At 45.5% G+C, this 13,070-nt stretch overlaps 5 protein-coding genes across 9 annotated transcripts; 2 read left to right on the top strand and 3 right to left on the bottom strand.

The window, feature by feature from the left end:
* Positions 1-1,645, top strand: LOC115625183 (protoporphyrinogen oxidase). The gene has a single exon (XM_030520147.1). The coding sequence runs from the start codon at positions 66-68 to the stop codon at positions 1,509-1,511; it is 1,446 nt and encodes a 481-aa protein (XP_030376007.1). The 5' UTR covers positions 1-65; the 3' UTR covers positions 1,512-1,645.
* On the bottom strand, positions 1,551-2,169 carry LOC115625184 (bolA-like protein DDB_G0274169). Its single transcript, XM_030520148.1, has 2 exons — positions 1,873-2,169; positions 1,551-1,816 (listed from the first exon to the last, which is right to left on the bottom strand). The coding sequence occupies exons 1-2, from the start codon at positions 2,158-2,160 to the stop codon at positions 1,658-1,660; spliced, it is 447 nt and encodes a 148-aa protein (XP_030376008.1). The 5' UTR covers positions 2,161-2,169; the 3' UTR covers positions 1,551-1,657.
* Positions 2,170-3,731: 1,562 nt separating this feature from the next.
* Positions 3,732-8,064, bottom strand: LOC115625069 (CLK4-associating serine/arginine rich protein). 4 transcript variants are annotated; one of them, XM_030519953.1, is made up of 8 exons: positions 7,924-8,064; positions 7,795-7,832; positions 7,631-7,690; positions 5,793-7,538; positions 5,587-5,680; positions 4,702-4,798; positions 4,505-4,610; positions 3,732-4,446 (listed from the first exon to the last, which is right to left on the bottom strand). In XM_030519953.1, exons 1-8 carry the CDS (start codon positions 8,023-8,025, stop codon positions 3,846-3,848), a joined length of 2,844 nt encoding a protein of 947 aa, XP_030375813.1. In that variant the 5' UTR covers positions 8,026-8,064; the 3' UTR covers positions 3,732-3,845. The 4 variants fall into 4 exon arrangements, with proteins under 4 accessions (XP_030375813.1, XP_030375816.1, XP_030375815.1 ...); XM_030519956.1 differs by lacking the exon at positions 3,732-4,446 and having other exon boundaries at positions 4,509-4,610; positions 5,628-5,680; XM_030519955.1 differs by lacking the exon at positions 3,732-4,446 and having other exon boundaries at positions 4,509-4,610; positions 5,583-5,680.
* Positions 8,065-8,244: 180 nt separating this feature from the next.
* On the top strand, positions 8,245-9,992 carry LOC115625318. Its single transcript, XM_030520340.1, has one exon. The coding sequence runs from the start codon at positions 8,602-8,604 to the stop codon at positions 9,949-9,951; it is 1,350 nt and encodes a 449-aa protein (XP_030376200.1). The 5' UTR covers positions 8,245-8,601; the 3' UTR covers positions 9,952-9,992.
* On the bottom strand, positions 9,981-12,965 carry LOC115625317 (set1/Ash2 histone methyltransferase complex subunit ASH2). Of its 2 annotated transcripts, XM_030520338.1 has the most exons (7): positions 12,718-12,965; positions 12,476-12,654; positions 12,073-12,417; positions 10,870-11,250; positions 10,527-10,807; positions 10,210-10,467; positions 9,981-10,143 (listed from the first exon to the last, which is right to left on the bottom strand). In XM_030520338.1, the coding sequence occupies exons 1-7, from the start codon at positions 12,858-12,860 to the stop codon at positions 10,039-10,041; spliced, it is 1,692 nt and encodes a 563-aa protein (XP_030376198.1). In that variant the 5' UTR covers positions 12,861-12,965; the 3' UTR covers positions 9,981-10,038. The 2 variants fall into 2 exon arrangements, with proteins under 2 accessions (XP_030376198.1, XP_030376199.1); XM_030520339.1 differs by lacking the exons at positions 12,073-12,417; positions 12,476-12,654; positions 12,718-12,965 and adding an exon at positions 11,387-11,529.
* Between the last annotated feature and the right edge of the window lie 105 nt (positions 12,966-13,070).

The following is a 13,070-nucleotide window of genomic DNA, read 5'->3' on the forward strand; positions in this document are numbered from 1 at the left end:
GGGTCCGTTGCCCTGGTCTGTTCCTGCTCTAGGAACGTTTCACTGCCGCAGGACAACTGCAAGATATGGCCTCCCTGTCAACGGCCGTGCTCGGTGGCGGCATCAGCGGTCTCTCGGCCGGCTACTACCTGTTGCGCCAGTTTGGAAAACCTCTCACAATTTATGAATCCTCGCCTAGGGTTGGTGGATGGATACGTACTGAAAAGCACAGGGACCGAAGCTTCATATTTGAAAGTGGTCCGCGTACGATACGTCCGAAAGGATTGGCAGGTGCCAATACGCTGGAGCTTGTGGAGCAACTGAAAGTGCCTATAAAGCCAATACTTTCGTCACATGTGGCGGCCCGCAATCGCATGATTTATGCCAAAGGAGAGTTGTGCATGCTGCCGAACAGCCCCAAGGGCCTATTCAGCACACTGCCGCCGTTTACCCAGCCCCTGTACAAGGCACTGTGGCATGATCTGATCACGGGCAGCACCCCCGCCAAGCACGACGACGAGTCCATCTACAGTTTTGCGGAACGAAGGTTTGGTAAGGAGATTGCCGATTATGCCATTAGCCCAATGATATGCGGCATTTGTGCAGGCGATGCTCGAGAGATCAGCGTCCGCTTCCTGATGGAGAGTCTGTTTGAAAAGGAGCAGAAATACGGTGGTGTATTGAAAGGAGTTCTCTACTCCCGCTTCTCGGGCGGTGCGAAAAAGGATAGCGCTGGGCTCTTTGCCCAATCCCAGCCTGCACTCTACAGCCAAGCCTGCCAAGAAAAATGGGCCATGTACGGCGTGGAGGATGGCTTGGAGCAGCTGCCTCGAGCCTTGCGCAAATATCTCGGTGAGCATGATGTAAACGTGCAGCTGAGTACGGAATGCCGCAGTCTGAGCTTCAACAACAATGGCGTACGTCTTCAATTACGCGATGCAGAGGTTCCGGTGGAGCACGTTGTGAGCTCACTGCCAGCTTACAAGATGGCGCAGCTGGTTAAGACTCAGCACCCCTCATTGGCGGCGCAACTGCAAGCCATACCCTATGTAGACGTCGTTGTGGTCAATATGCAATACGACAGCGATGAGCTGCTACAACGAGAGGGGTTTGGCTTACTGGTGCCACCGGTGGAAAAACTGCCACTGCTGGGCATTATATTTGACAGTTGCTGCTTTGAAATGGCAGGCAATACAGTGCTCACGGTTATGATGGGAGGACATTGGTTCAATCAATGGTTCGGAAACCGGCCAACCCAGAAGCAACTTCTCGATATCGCAGTGGAGTACGTTCGCAAAATTTTGGACATCAAGGAGGCACCGAAGTTCAGCCGCGTCCACACACTGCATCAGTGTATCCCTCAGTATACGGTGGGCCACAAGCAGCGCGTCGAGGGAATTCGGCGCTACATAAAGACCTACAAGCTGCCTTTATCAGTTTGTGGCGCTGCCTACGATGGTGTGGGTATCAACGACGTGATTTTGTCTGCGCGTCGGCAGGTTGAGGCATTGCAACCAGTAAGCACCGCCTAAACGTGGCATCTATTTCCGAACTTAAATTGTTAGCTCGACTTTTACATTTCCCTCTCTGTCGTGTATATTTGTTGATTTCATAGTAGTATTCCATTTGTAAATATAAATTGGTTCAATCCTAATTTTTACGCTAATAGCAATATCATTTATTTGCCAAACCCGCCCAAACAAGGCGGACTCTTCTCCGGCTCCTGCTCGGGCTCCCACTGCTTCGGCGTCTTAGCTTCAATGGAGAGCGCGTGCATAAACTCAAAGCCAGCCTCCTGCAACGCGTTCTTTATAGTGTCGTTCACCAGACGGTGACGCTAAATAATAAAAAAGTTGAATTAAAGGCAATGCAGATAAAGAGCAGACTCCCCACCTTGATTAAGGTCAGATCGTCGAATTTGGCCGACACTACAAACACACGAAAATGAGACTCAGCCTGTCTAGTATTGTGCAGTGGCGACTCATTGATAACCTCTAAGTAGACCGGCTGCAGCTTGGTGTCCAGAGCTTTGCGCATGGCTGATTCAATTGGCGGATATTGAGGAGTTTGCGACATGGCTGCCAATTGATATAAGTTTCCAAATGTGTTACCGGAGACTAATAGTTGATTTAGTTTTTGTGAGGGAACTCCAACAAATCGACGGAAAGTTAAGCCGAACATATTTTAAGTTGACTAAACAGCTGATAGAAATTACATAAACAAAAACACGACGCACAGGGTGACACTTGAACTCGAACCTGTCAAATTTCAGTTCTTTAAACTGGTTCGAGCTACTTATGTGGCGCGTATAAGAGATATCCATGTGGGCCTGAACATGAAATGTTGCACCGATGAATCGCGATAAGTTAAATATTATGCTCGAAATCAAAACACGGTAGTTTGTAATAACTTATATGAAGTAAAAAAATTTAAAAAATATGTCAATTTCAGTAAAATCTCGAAAAAGACAACCTAAATGTTCCCAGAATAACTAATTTATTTTATTTATTTATTTATTTTAATTTATTTATTAACTTACATATCTAAACGGTTTTTCAACATGAAAATACAATAATAAACATACATTTTCAGAAATAAGACGCATAATTTATTTGAATGGCTTAGTATTCAGCATAAAATTTAGTTTTTTTTTACTTATTTACAAATAGTATGAAATGTACATACATATATGTATATGTATGTATAGAAACATGCATTAACAAATTTCACTTTAATTTCCTGTATTGTTTTTTTTTTTTAATTTATTAGGGAAACAAAGGGAGAATCGGATTTTGAAATAAACTACGAAACTGTCAAACCCACCCTGCAAATAAAGAGAGCCTTTCTTGTCCAAATCTCCAACTCCTCCAGAAAATGTACGCGCGGCATTTGTTGATGAAAATATAATGAGCCTTTTTGGCAAGAAGAGAGAAAATTCTCCGATACGTTTTTTCAAAAAGTCGGCTATAAGTTTTGAGCATATGCTCAAATGCAATAAACAAGCTTCTGCCACCCAACAAAATTGTCGAAGGTTTTTTTACTTTTAAAGCCCTAGGAAGGTCAAGTTTTTTCATTTTTTTTCTGATTCAGCCCTTACTCCACCGCTATTTGTGATTTTCCATAACTCCTGTAATTCTTGGAATTTGGATAGTTAATTAAAAATTCCATTTATTTAAATTAAATATTTAAAAATTATTATCATTTTCACGAGCACACTGAAATAGGACTTGCTTGACAGTATGAAACATTTATTTGGACCGTTGCGTGAAATAAAGTATTCGACATCGTCGCTTTCATCGGATGCTTCTAATTCAAGTAAGCTATCCTATTATGATTTTGTGTTTTGTTTTTATGTACATATGTATGTCATTATATACATACATATGTATAGTTATATCCTTATCGAAGCTATGATGTTTTAAAACGACATAGCTTCGCGCGGACATAAGTCGTTTTTAGTTCGACGGAGATATGTCGCTATGCCCTATGAATTGCTTGGATATATCTATATAAATGAAAACATATCTGGCGTCTGAAAAAAGTGCACAAGCAGCGGATTAAGGATCTGTAATTGAAGGCTTGCAATGCTGGGTAAGATAATTTGATTTTACAGATGTGTTGTCATACTTAGTTCCGTGCGCTCAGATTCGTCACAAGGTGTTAGAGGTCCGTGTTGAATCGAGGTATGCAGCTATAACTAATCTATCGCTTGTCTCGAGGATATGAAAGCCGAAAACAATTTTGTTACCAAGTGCTTACCTAAATAACTTTATTCAGGACAATAGAATAACAATAAACGTTGGATCATACAATACAAAATCGTACTGCCTAAAACAATTGAAAATTTGTTATGTTGATTTAGAAAATCAATAGTCAACTAGTTTTTTAAGTTTGGGCGGTGCGGAAATGACAACGCGGCCACGATTTCCGCTGCTGGCGGTGCCGCTGCCATGTCTATGCTCCTCAACGCGATCCCTTCGATCTCCACGACCATGCTGTCGATACCGCTCTCGATCTCGATCCCTCTCCCGTTCGCGTTCCCGTTCCCTCTCACGATTCCGCTCCATGCTACGTTCTCTATCACGATTTCTGTCCATGCTGCGCCGACGCCGACTCCTAGATCGTCTGCGATCCCTACTGACACTGCGGCGACTGCGTGAGCGCCTCTTCCGCTCCATGCGACTACTGCTACGTCGGCTGCGCGAACATGAACGTTGTCGGCGATCCCGACTTGTGCTCCGGCGTCTACGGATACCCCGACTGTTGCTGCGGCGGAACTGACGATGCGATGCCGACTGAGCCTCCGGTGGGCTTCGTTTTCGACTAGGACTGCGGTAGCTATTCGATCGACTACGCCGGGGAGGCTTAACTAGCTTGCTTTGCGATTCTGACTCCACTGACTCGGCCTCACTGTCTGTTATTTTTCCACTTGATGGTGTACCGTACTTGTGCCGCAGTTCTCGTCGCCTGTAAATGAAGAGATGTGAGAGGGCTTCCCAAGAGCCACCCACACCTATTCACTCACCTTCGCCGTAGCTTCAGCGCTAGCTCCCGCATCTCATCCTCGCGCACTTGCTGCTGCTGGCGCTCCCTCTCGGTTTTCTCAATTTCTGCACGCTTATCGGCTTTATCTGCAAAACAAAAAGAGATGTATCAGGTACAATCCGTGCAGCTTCAATTTTTGTACTCTTGGTTAACTTCACACTACACTTTGCGGCTTACATTGCCTATTAAGTAAGTTCTGCATCTTGCGTTTAAGCCGCTCGCGCAGATTGGGACGTCCACCTCCGCCTGTCGCACTCGATCCTTGTCCACAGCCCTGTAAAAGCCATCAATGAACGTTTAGCAGTGTTTAGCGTTCTTTGTTTTCGGTCAAACTAGTAACGTCAAAAAGGTCGCCTAAACCTAAAATCACTTCACCAAAAAAAAAACAAGTACTACGTCCGAATGGTAAATTCTAATTATTTTTCTCCCTTTTTTGTGTAAATAATCCTAGCCCAACTATTATGAACACATTAAAGAGTTTAGCTATAATTGAACAAATAATATTCCGCCGGACTGACGAGTAATCATTATGAAACTGATATTAAATGTAGTAAAGGAATGTGAGGAGGAATGTAGCTCCAACGAACTCCCCGCTTCAAATTTTCCTCTATCACACGTTTATAAATAAATCTGTGTTCTCAAAAGTTAGTCAATAACATGTTGTTTTTTTGTCAAGATCACCAAACCAATGAAGGTTAAAGCAAAGTTTCAAAATACAGATTTTTCTATTTTGTAGGAAAATTAGACAAAAAAATAACGGTCTGATTTGGGCAGGCTATCGGATAATTGTGTTAAAATGTAAATACACATAGGTATAAGTTGATACGTAGGGCTCTTATTTCAAAAGTCGGGAACTAATTGGTGTTATTTAATTTACGTGCAATGAATAAGATTTATCGAAAAACCCGTACTGATCGGTTTTGTCAGTCGTTCATGTCGTAATAGTGAGCTTCGGATAATCGTATGTTTCTCATTGATATGGATTTTGGAGGTAGAGACGTGAAATTTTGTGTTGTACTCCGGTTTTGTGAGGCAATAAGACACTTGGCTTTGCTTACTGACTTTGGTTTCGGTAGCAGAACTATATTTGCCTGTTTGATTACCAGTGCTGGTGGATGACGACATTGATGGCTGCAGCGGATGTGAGCATTCCGAGCTGAAACAGAGAAGATAATCCCGATAGAGAAAAGTCTACAGTTCCATGACGATTGATTCTGCTACTCATATTTGGCTGCTCAACTTTACCACTTGAGTGCGCCCAAACTTACGCAGTGTCCACATCAGGCTCCTCCGAATCGTCCCGTTCCGCACGGTTGCGCTGCAATTTGGTCGGATCGGTCTCAGCATCACTGGCGCCGCTGCTCTCCGTTGAGGACGAGGATGTGTCGTCGCGCTTCCGTCCATAGTAGCGTTTCAAGGGCGGCGGCGGTGGCTCCACTACCTGCTGCAAGGCAGCCGCAGGGATTGGGGCTGCAGCTGAAATTGCGGTGCTTAAGGTCATGGTTCGCGTAGGCAACGGGTAGCTGATCATAGGTGGTGTTGGGGCTACCGCCTGACTAATAACTGGCTTTTGTTGTGGCATAAGTTTTGTCGGCACGTGAGCAGGCGCTGTTATAGTTGTGGTCGTGGTTGTGGTGCTCATGCAGAATGTTTTAGTTACTGTAGGCGGTGACCTTTTCTTTGCTAACGGCCGATCTCGTCGTGCAGGAGACGGAGAACGTGAGATTGTGCTGGTACGCGTACGCCTTCTGTGAGACATCTCATAAGAACTTGTACTGGAGCTCCGCGAAGAAGAAGTATAGCGCTTACGAGATCGTTTGTAGCTGGGACTGCGTGAGGCATAACGGTTTCTAGAGCTAGAACGAGAGCGGGAGTAACGATATCTGCGTCGGCGCCTGGAGTGACTACGCGAGCGATGATAGCTACGACGCCTGCTTCGCTTGCGACTACGACTGCGGCTGCGTGACTGAGAACGACGGCGTCCCGTGCGTTTGGCCGTCTCATTCATGATTTTCAATTTATCGAGATTGTCCTTCACCTTTTGTGCATAAGTGACATGTCCAGAAGCGGCAGCTCCACTACTGGCACTAATGCACGACTCTCCCAGAGTTTGCCCAGGCTTAGCGATGTTAATGGTAATTTTTGAGTGAGGCTGCATCTCATCTTCGCCGCCAAATGAGGTTATATAGGTTATTTTCTCACCGCCACCATCAGCCGGAGATGGCGATCGCGAATCGCTTTCTTCGTCCTTGTCGTGTTTTCCTTTCTCTTCCTTAGCCGCGTAGCTGGGCGGACTAAAAGGTCGATTAGCAATTCTTCGTTCTTTTTGCGCACGACGCTCACGGCGTGACTTACGACCACTGAGTAACATTTTTTCTTGCTCCTCTTCGCGAGCGATGCGCAAGGATTCGATTTCGTCTGCATCACGCGTCAAATGGCTGAAGAAATCGTTGCCCTTCATCCCATAGTTGCGGCCACATGCATTAAGTTCATGCGCCTGGGCAGTCTCTAGTTTGGCTATATCGATGGAAACGTCCATATCAATGTCCGAATCGTCCGATTCGTCGGAGCCTTCCTTTTCGGTTTTGACAGCCACGCCAGAGCTGGCAGTGCTTGGGGGCTGTGATGCCACGTTCATCAAATGGCCGAAAGGCTGCGGGCCTATGGCGCTACTTGACTCGCCTGCATCTTCATAGGAGTAGCCGATAGTGGCTCCGCCAGTCTTTTGTTTCTTCCTGCCCTGATTACGTTCAGCCTCCAGCTGGGCGTTGGCGCCAAACTGTTCTTCCAAGTAAAGCTGGTGCAAAAACTTGTCCTCGTTGACGTTGAGAAAATCGTTTTGGGCCAAGATGCGATAGCGTTCGTAATTCAATTGACGCTCCTCTTGTGTGATATCGGCATCGGCATCTGTCCCGTCGTTAGCGCTGGGCTTCACAACGGGCGGTATATAGTCGAGATGGGCACGCACATCAAAGCGATCAATAAGATTGTCCTGCTGCCCTTGCCACGGTACACTGTAGAAAAGTGAAAAGGACATTTAGCTTAAGCTCCCGCACGAAATTTTGTCAATATGGGGTATAAAACTTAGGCTCAATATATCACTTGCATGATGGCGGCTCCGTCGCCGGCGGCAGCAACGGCTGGGTCCAAATGTATTTTACAACGCCTACAAATATACACAGAATATGGTTATTCTACTATTATAAATGTACATACATATATACATTTGTACGTATAATATTAGAAGTAGGTCTGTAATTTGATACTTGCCTGCCGTGAACTTGTATAAATTGTGTGGGATCGGCTTGCTGGAATGGAAACAAATTTATTTATTTGCACTTGCAACCTTATGTATATTCGAAGAGCGACTCATACACTGGGTGCATCCACCACACTCACAATTTTTGCATAAAAGTCTTGCCTTCTCTCGGCCCTTTTACGGTAATCAATGCGAATGAGGCCTCGGATGAGACGCTCTTGCTTGCGCGCCTCGTGCCACATCTTTGAGCGGTTTACAATCTACGTGCCAACTTTTTCCACGCACCGAAAAATGTTGCGGCCGGAAAAAATTAAACTCTGAAAGTATTAGTGTGACCGTCCACTTAAAATCCAAAAAATACTTGATTATTTCAGGAACTAGCTCAACGAACTGTCGGAGATACAGCGGCTCGTTTTTAAATACTATGCAGAAACGATCATATCTGCTTCAATTTAATTAAATATTACAATACAATAAGTATGAGAATATAATTTTCTAAGCGCGGACTTTGTGCCGGCTGCATTCTTTGCATAAGAATGGTAATGCCGTAAGGACAACGACCGAAATGCATTGCGCGTGCGCTGCAGTGGTGGGAAACAACAAAAGGATAATAAATAACAAAGAAAACTGGAATGAGCCACAACACAACAATTGTCGATTGTCTGTCGTCGACGCCGCCTTGTGGTATATATATGTATGTATCTTTGTAGATGCAACGTTTTCCGACATCGATTTGTCCTTAGAAATAGTGCAAAAACTAGAACTAGAACAAGAGCAACCAGTTTACAGATCCAGTTTAAGGACGAGGACGTCGTCTAATGTCTGCTAGACTATTTCGCAGCTATTTCGCAACAGAACAACGATACAATACTTCGGGCGACATTGAAGGCAACGATGATGATGAACTTTTGTATCCATATTCATGTAGCAATAAAGACAATCGCGATGAAATGGCGCACGTTAAACAGAAGACCAACGGTGAACCGGATATTGAGAAAGACGACGACGATTCAGAATCACTGCAAGATGTACCATTCTCATCGAGCAGCGTGGATCGCAGCTCCATTGGTTCTTCTATTCCATGGGCAGACGATGCCATCAAGAAGAATAAACTGGACTGGGATCGCGTAGAGCGTATGCTAAGCGGGGAGGAGGCGTTGCCAGAACAAGAACCGGACCTGCGTCATGAAATCGCCGACTGGCAACGCAAATTCCCATCGTTGGTTGGTCGAAAAGTGCAGCCTCTGAAGCAGCAGAGCTTCGACAGTAGCAGCAGCCACCACCAGCACAGAATGATAGATGATTCGGGAGACATCGACTCCATGTCTAATCTTAGCCTTAACTCGCTATCCGACGACAATGATGATGACGATGGTTTTTTAACACCCACGGCCGACCGTCAGTTGGGACAGATAAAATATCAGGACAGCCGGCAGCAATATTTACGATCGACACAGCCGCATACTCTGATGGACGTTTTAGACAAGGATTTGCGCATCACTTCAGTCAAGCTTCGCAGCCGCGAACGTACCAATCAACCACATCTGCAGACCCAATATCCACAGCAGCCACTCCACGATACACACTCGGCGACAGCGTCCCGCTCTCGATTGCGCATGCCTCCTATCCTCAACGTACTCGACTCGAATCGCCGTTTCCGCGGCCTCCTCAACAACCGCAGCTTTGTGCAACTGACGCAGGTGCAGCAGCAGCAACAGCTTCAGGCTAAGTCGGCAGCTCTCACGCACGCCAATAGCGCTGAACGGCAAGGAAATCGATCCGCTTGGCATATGCCTATGGCGGCCGCCTCCTTCAGCAGCCGTTTCTTCAACAACAAAAACGCCATTGTTCTCCCCTCGCTCAACAGACAGCGTAATTTTTCGATGGCTACCGCAACTACTAGTCAGAGCAATTCGAGCGGTGGTGGCGCTCATAACAGCCATAGTAACAGTTCCTCGCTGAATGGACGCCGTCCTATGGAGCGCCAACAGCAGTATCCTCATCAATTCTATCATCATCGCCAATTCAATGCGCCAACTAACTCGAGTAACACGCCATCGACGGGACGCTCTATATCGGCGGCAGTGCACCATCCGCGACCATCTGAGTACGTGAACAGTGCATTTTACATACCATATAGTGCCTCAAAATTCAAAGCCTTTAAGTAACCTCAACGTGCAAACAAAAAACAATAAAATGATTGAACTCAGTTCGTGGTTATTATTTCAAATGTGGGAAAATATATGTTGACATGGCTAAAGGCCCAGATTGTCCAAGCGTAGACGTCCGTCGTTTTCTGTGAGGTAGAGTGTGTCTGCTAGACATTGTTCCGTAATAAGCTCTTCCACGCGCTCGTTCATCTGCAAATTGAATGGAATTTAGTTTAAGGATCAATAAGGATCTCTCAAAGGAATTTGTGTCTTTACGCCTTTTACTCTGCGCTCAGTTAAAATTTCCGGGTATTTGAAAGCAGGACCAAAGTTTACGCTGACCGTGGCGCTCTTGTGTATAGAAATAGCCGGGTAATATCCGCCTTCATAGATGTCTTCAAATGCCACCCCTTGAGATTGTCCGTTTTTGAAAAATTCAATCTTACTGCCGTACAATGTGCGCAAATTTTTTAAAGTCTCTGTTATCTTATCTTTGTCTTCATAGTAGAGATGCGATTTGAATTTAACCAATGGCTGTAAATAATAAATCTTTAGATGATAGATGAAGTTTGGTGTTTATAATAAGAGCTTACACGATCCTTAAATGTGTTAGGCAGGTAGTTGATGTGCGGTTCTTCGGGCAGCTCAATAAGAAAGCCTAAAGTGTCACCCTCGACATAGGCGCTGCTATAGTGCTTACCATGGCTCTCGGTAAACTTTGTGCCCTTTCGCGAGCGCCAAGAATAGCCAAATTTATCATAGCCCAGCGGTGCCTGCAGATTACCATACTCGCGGCCCCAACCCAGGCGCGTGGCGGAGCCTTCGGGCATCTCCTCAATGGTGATCTCGTAATACCAGCGTCCGCGATTCACAGCTGGAATTAGTTGATTGTGAGACAATTTTCTATTGATCTACCACTAAATAATATGTACTCACAATGAGTGGCCCGCACCATGCAATATCCACGTTCCCCGGTCACCGCCAAACGGTCTTCTGAGATTTTTAACTGGGGTGCACGGTCATGTAAAGCAAGAAGCACTGCGTGCGGAACTAGTGTGCGATATAACCAGCCGGGAATAGGCTTACCCGCCCAATCTGAGCTCTCATCGAACTCCTGACGAAAAGGAGCATGAGGATCCGGCTCAGCGAGAATGTATCGATAGCCATCTTTGTTAAACGGATGCTCAAGGGGGTAACCATGAGGTGGCAACTTCACATTGGCTGTTACATCCGAACTGGGACGACCCTTTTTGCCAGTGGGGCCCGCGTCGGTTCCAGGAAATTTTCGCTTTTGCCGATTGTTCTTCGCAAGTGTGGCTGCATAAGAGGGGTCGAAATATTTGCGATTATGTGCGAAAGCGATATCAACTACGTGACTAACTGCTAGTAATGCACATAGATAGGTATGTGTGTGTGCGGTAGGCGTATACGGAACAATGGATGGTGCACTTACAGTCCTCCTCACTGGCATTAACATTAGCAGTCGCTATTGCGCCAAGCGTTGACGTTGACGTCATTGCAGGACAGGGCAGGCAACTCGAATTGATTCGCGTTCAAAATCAATTGCTTAACTCAAACCTAAGAGCAACCACAATCACCAGAACAAAACAAGCACACAAGGCACTAAAATAGCAAACGAAGCGGCGACTAAGTAATGCACACATGTACGAACAGACATACATACATACATATGTACATATGTGTAACTATTTATTATATTGTAATGAATGGCATCGCCAACAACTGCCCCACCTCGCGTCCAATGTGAACGATAAAGTTAATTCGCATGTGTGTATGTGTGGGTATGGCGCACACGACGACGAATCAGAAACTACGCGAAACGTAATTATGACGATCAACTTTCTTTCAATTGTTGCAATACAAAAATACAAGCAAAAACCAAGAGAGGAATACGAAAAAGAGAGCGCGGAAGAGTAGACGCTCTGCCTGCCTTGTTGCTATTTTTTTTTTCGAGAGCGCAGTCATATCAAACATGAACAAATATGCGGCTTCGAACAAAGTTGAAAAGGTAAAACATCTTGATTGTCGACAGCACTTGCACCACTGTGCGCCATCAGCTGTAACGAATCGCATGCAAAACAAACAACGCGACAAGCAAAGTGCCTATTGTTATCTCACCCTGCGTATAGCCGTCTTCAGTGATGCGCAAGGCGCCTGTTTTGCTCATGCTTTCGTAGTTGGGCTTTATGGCGCGCAGTTCCTGATTGAAGAGTCCATACATGGCGCCAAGCTCTGCATGCTCCTCGTAAGTGAACAGTGTATGCACATCTTTGACCAGAGAACGTTGTACCGTCGCGTACCAGGACTGTGTCAAGCGACGGGGCATTGTGGTCATGGCCTCCCAGTATTGCTCAATATAGGGTATAATTTCCTTGTCCTTGCTGAACTGTATCTGCTGCTTGCCCTCGCGTAGAGCAGCCTGTTGCATATTAGCAATTGCACAATGGCACATTTGGGCAATTGCTGTAATTTATGCAGACATTAAGATGTGTATTTTCTACTCTAAGCTGTTCCTACTTACTAGCCTGGCTCTTGCGGAAACTCTCGAGGCCGCTGGCCGAGCAATTCTTGCACACAAATACATAATTTGTCATAAACGGTACCAGCTTGCCCAGCTGATAACTGATGCAGGACTCGTGAAACCAGCGTGCACATGTCGCGCACAGGAGCTCCACAAGATTCAGATTACGCTCCTTCCCGCTGCAAAGTGACGAATGTAATTAAAATACTATGATCATTTGCATAATTGTGAATTTACCGTACCAATAACAAAAGCCGGCTGCAGTCGGCGCGCCGCCGCTGCTGACGCTACTGCCAACGCGTGGTTGCTTGCTGTCGTCCAGATTAAAGTTAAGTTCAGAGTTTGTCGTTGGGGAGTTGGTCTCCATTGGCTCGCTTTCATTCATAGCAATTTGGACAATTTATACCAAAGATTTTATTCAGAAAACATGTAAACAAATGTCCGCAAAAACGGACACACACACAATGATTTGCAGAAGCAGCGTTTTCGGAAGAAGAAGAGTTTGACAGGCCGCACTGCACGCAGTACAATAAGCATCAGTCTATCTTTGTCGTACACTTACGTACGTTTTATTTTAAAATTATTTAAAATCACA

Source organism: Scaptodrosophila lebanonensis, unplaced genomic scaffold (genome assembly GCF_003285725.1).
Source record: "Scaptodrosophila lebanonensis strain 11010-0011.00,11010-0021.00 unplaced genomic scaffold, SlebRS2 tig00000072-arrow-pilon, whole genome shotgun sequence".
NCBI classification, from domain to species: domain Eukaryota; kingdom Metazoa; phylum Arthropoda; class Insecta; order Diptera; family Drosophilidae; genus Scaptodrosophila; species Scaptodrosophila lebanonensis.

Coding starts and splice junctions, on each gene's coding strand:
- LOC115625183 (XM_030520147.1), top strand. CDS start 66: ATGGCCTCCCTGTCAACGGCCGTGCTCGGTGGCGGCATCAGCGGTCTC.
- LOC115625184 (XM_030520148.1), bottom strand. CDS start 2,160: ATGTTCGGCTTAACTTTCCGTCGATTTGTTGGAGTTCCCTCACAAAAA. Junction 1,817..1,872: donor ACGATCTGACCTTAATCAAG/GTGGGGAGTCTG, acceptor TTTATTATTTAG/CGTCACCGTCTGGTGAACGA.
- LOC115625069 (XM_030519953.1), bottom strand. CDS start 8,025: ATGTGGCACGAGGCGCGCAAGCAAGAGCGTCTCATCCGAGGCCTCATT. Junction 4,799..5,586: donor GTTCTGCTACCGAAACCAAA/GTCAGTAAGCAA, acceptor TGGCTTTTACAG/GGCTGTGGACAAGGATCGAG. Junction 4,611..4,701: donor GAACTTACTTAATAGGCAAT/GTAAGCCGCAAA, acceptor TTTGTTTTGCAG/ATAAAGCCGATAAGCGTGCA.
- LOC115625318 (XM_030520340.1), top strand. CDS start 8,602: ATGTCTGCTAGACTATTTCGCAGCTATTTCGCAACAGAACAACGATAC.
- LOC115625317 (XM_030520338.1), bottom strand. CDS start 12,860: ATGAATGAAAGCGAGCCAATGGAGACCAACTCCCCAACGACAAACTCT. Junction 12,418..12,475: donor TTTCCGCAAGAGCCAGGCTA/GTAAGTAGGAAC, acceptor CATAAATTACAG/CAATTGCCCAAATGTGCCAT. Junction 11,251..12,072: donor TGAAGACGGCTATACGCAGG/GTGAGATAACAA, acceptor CCTCTTATGCAG/CCACACTTGCGAAGAACAAT.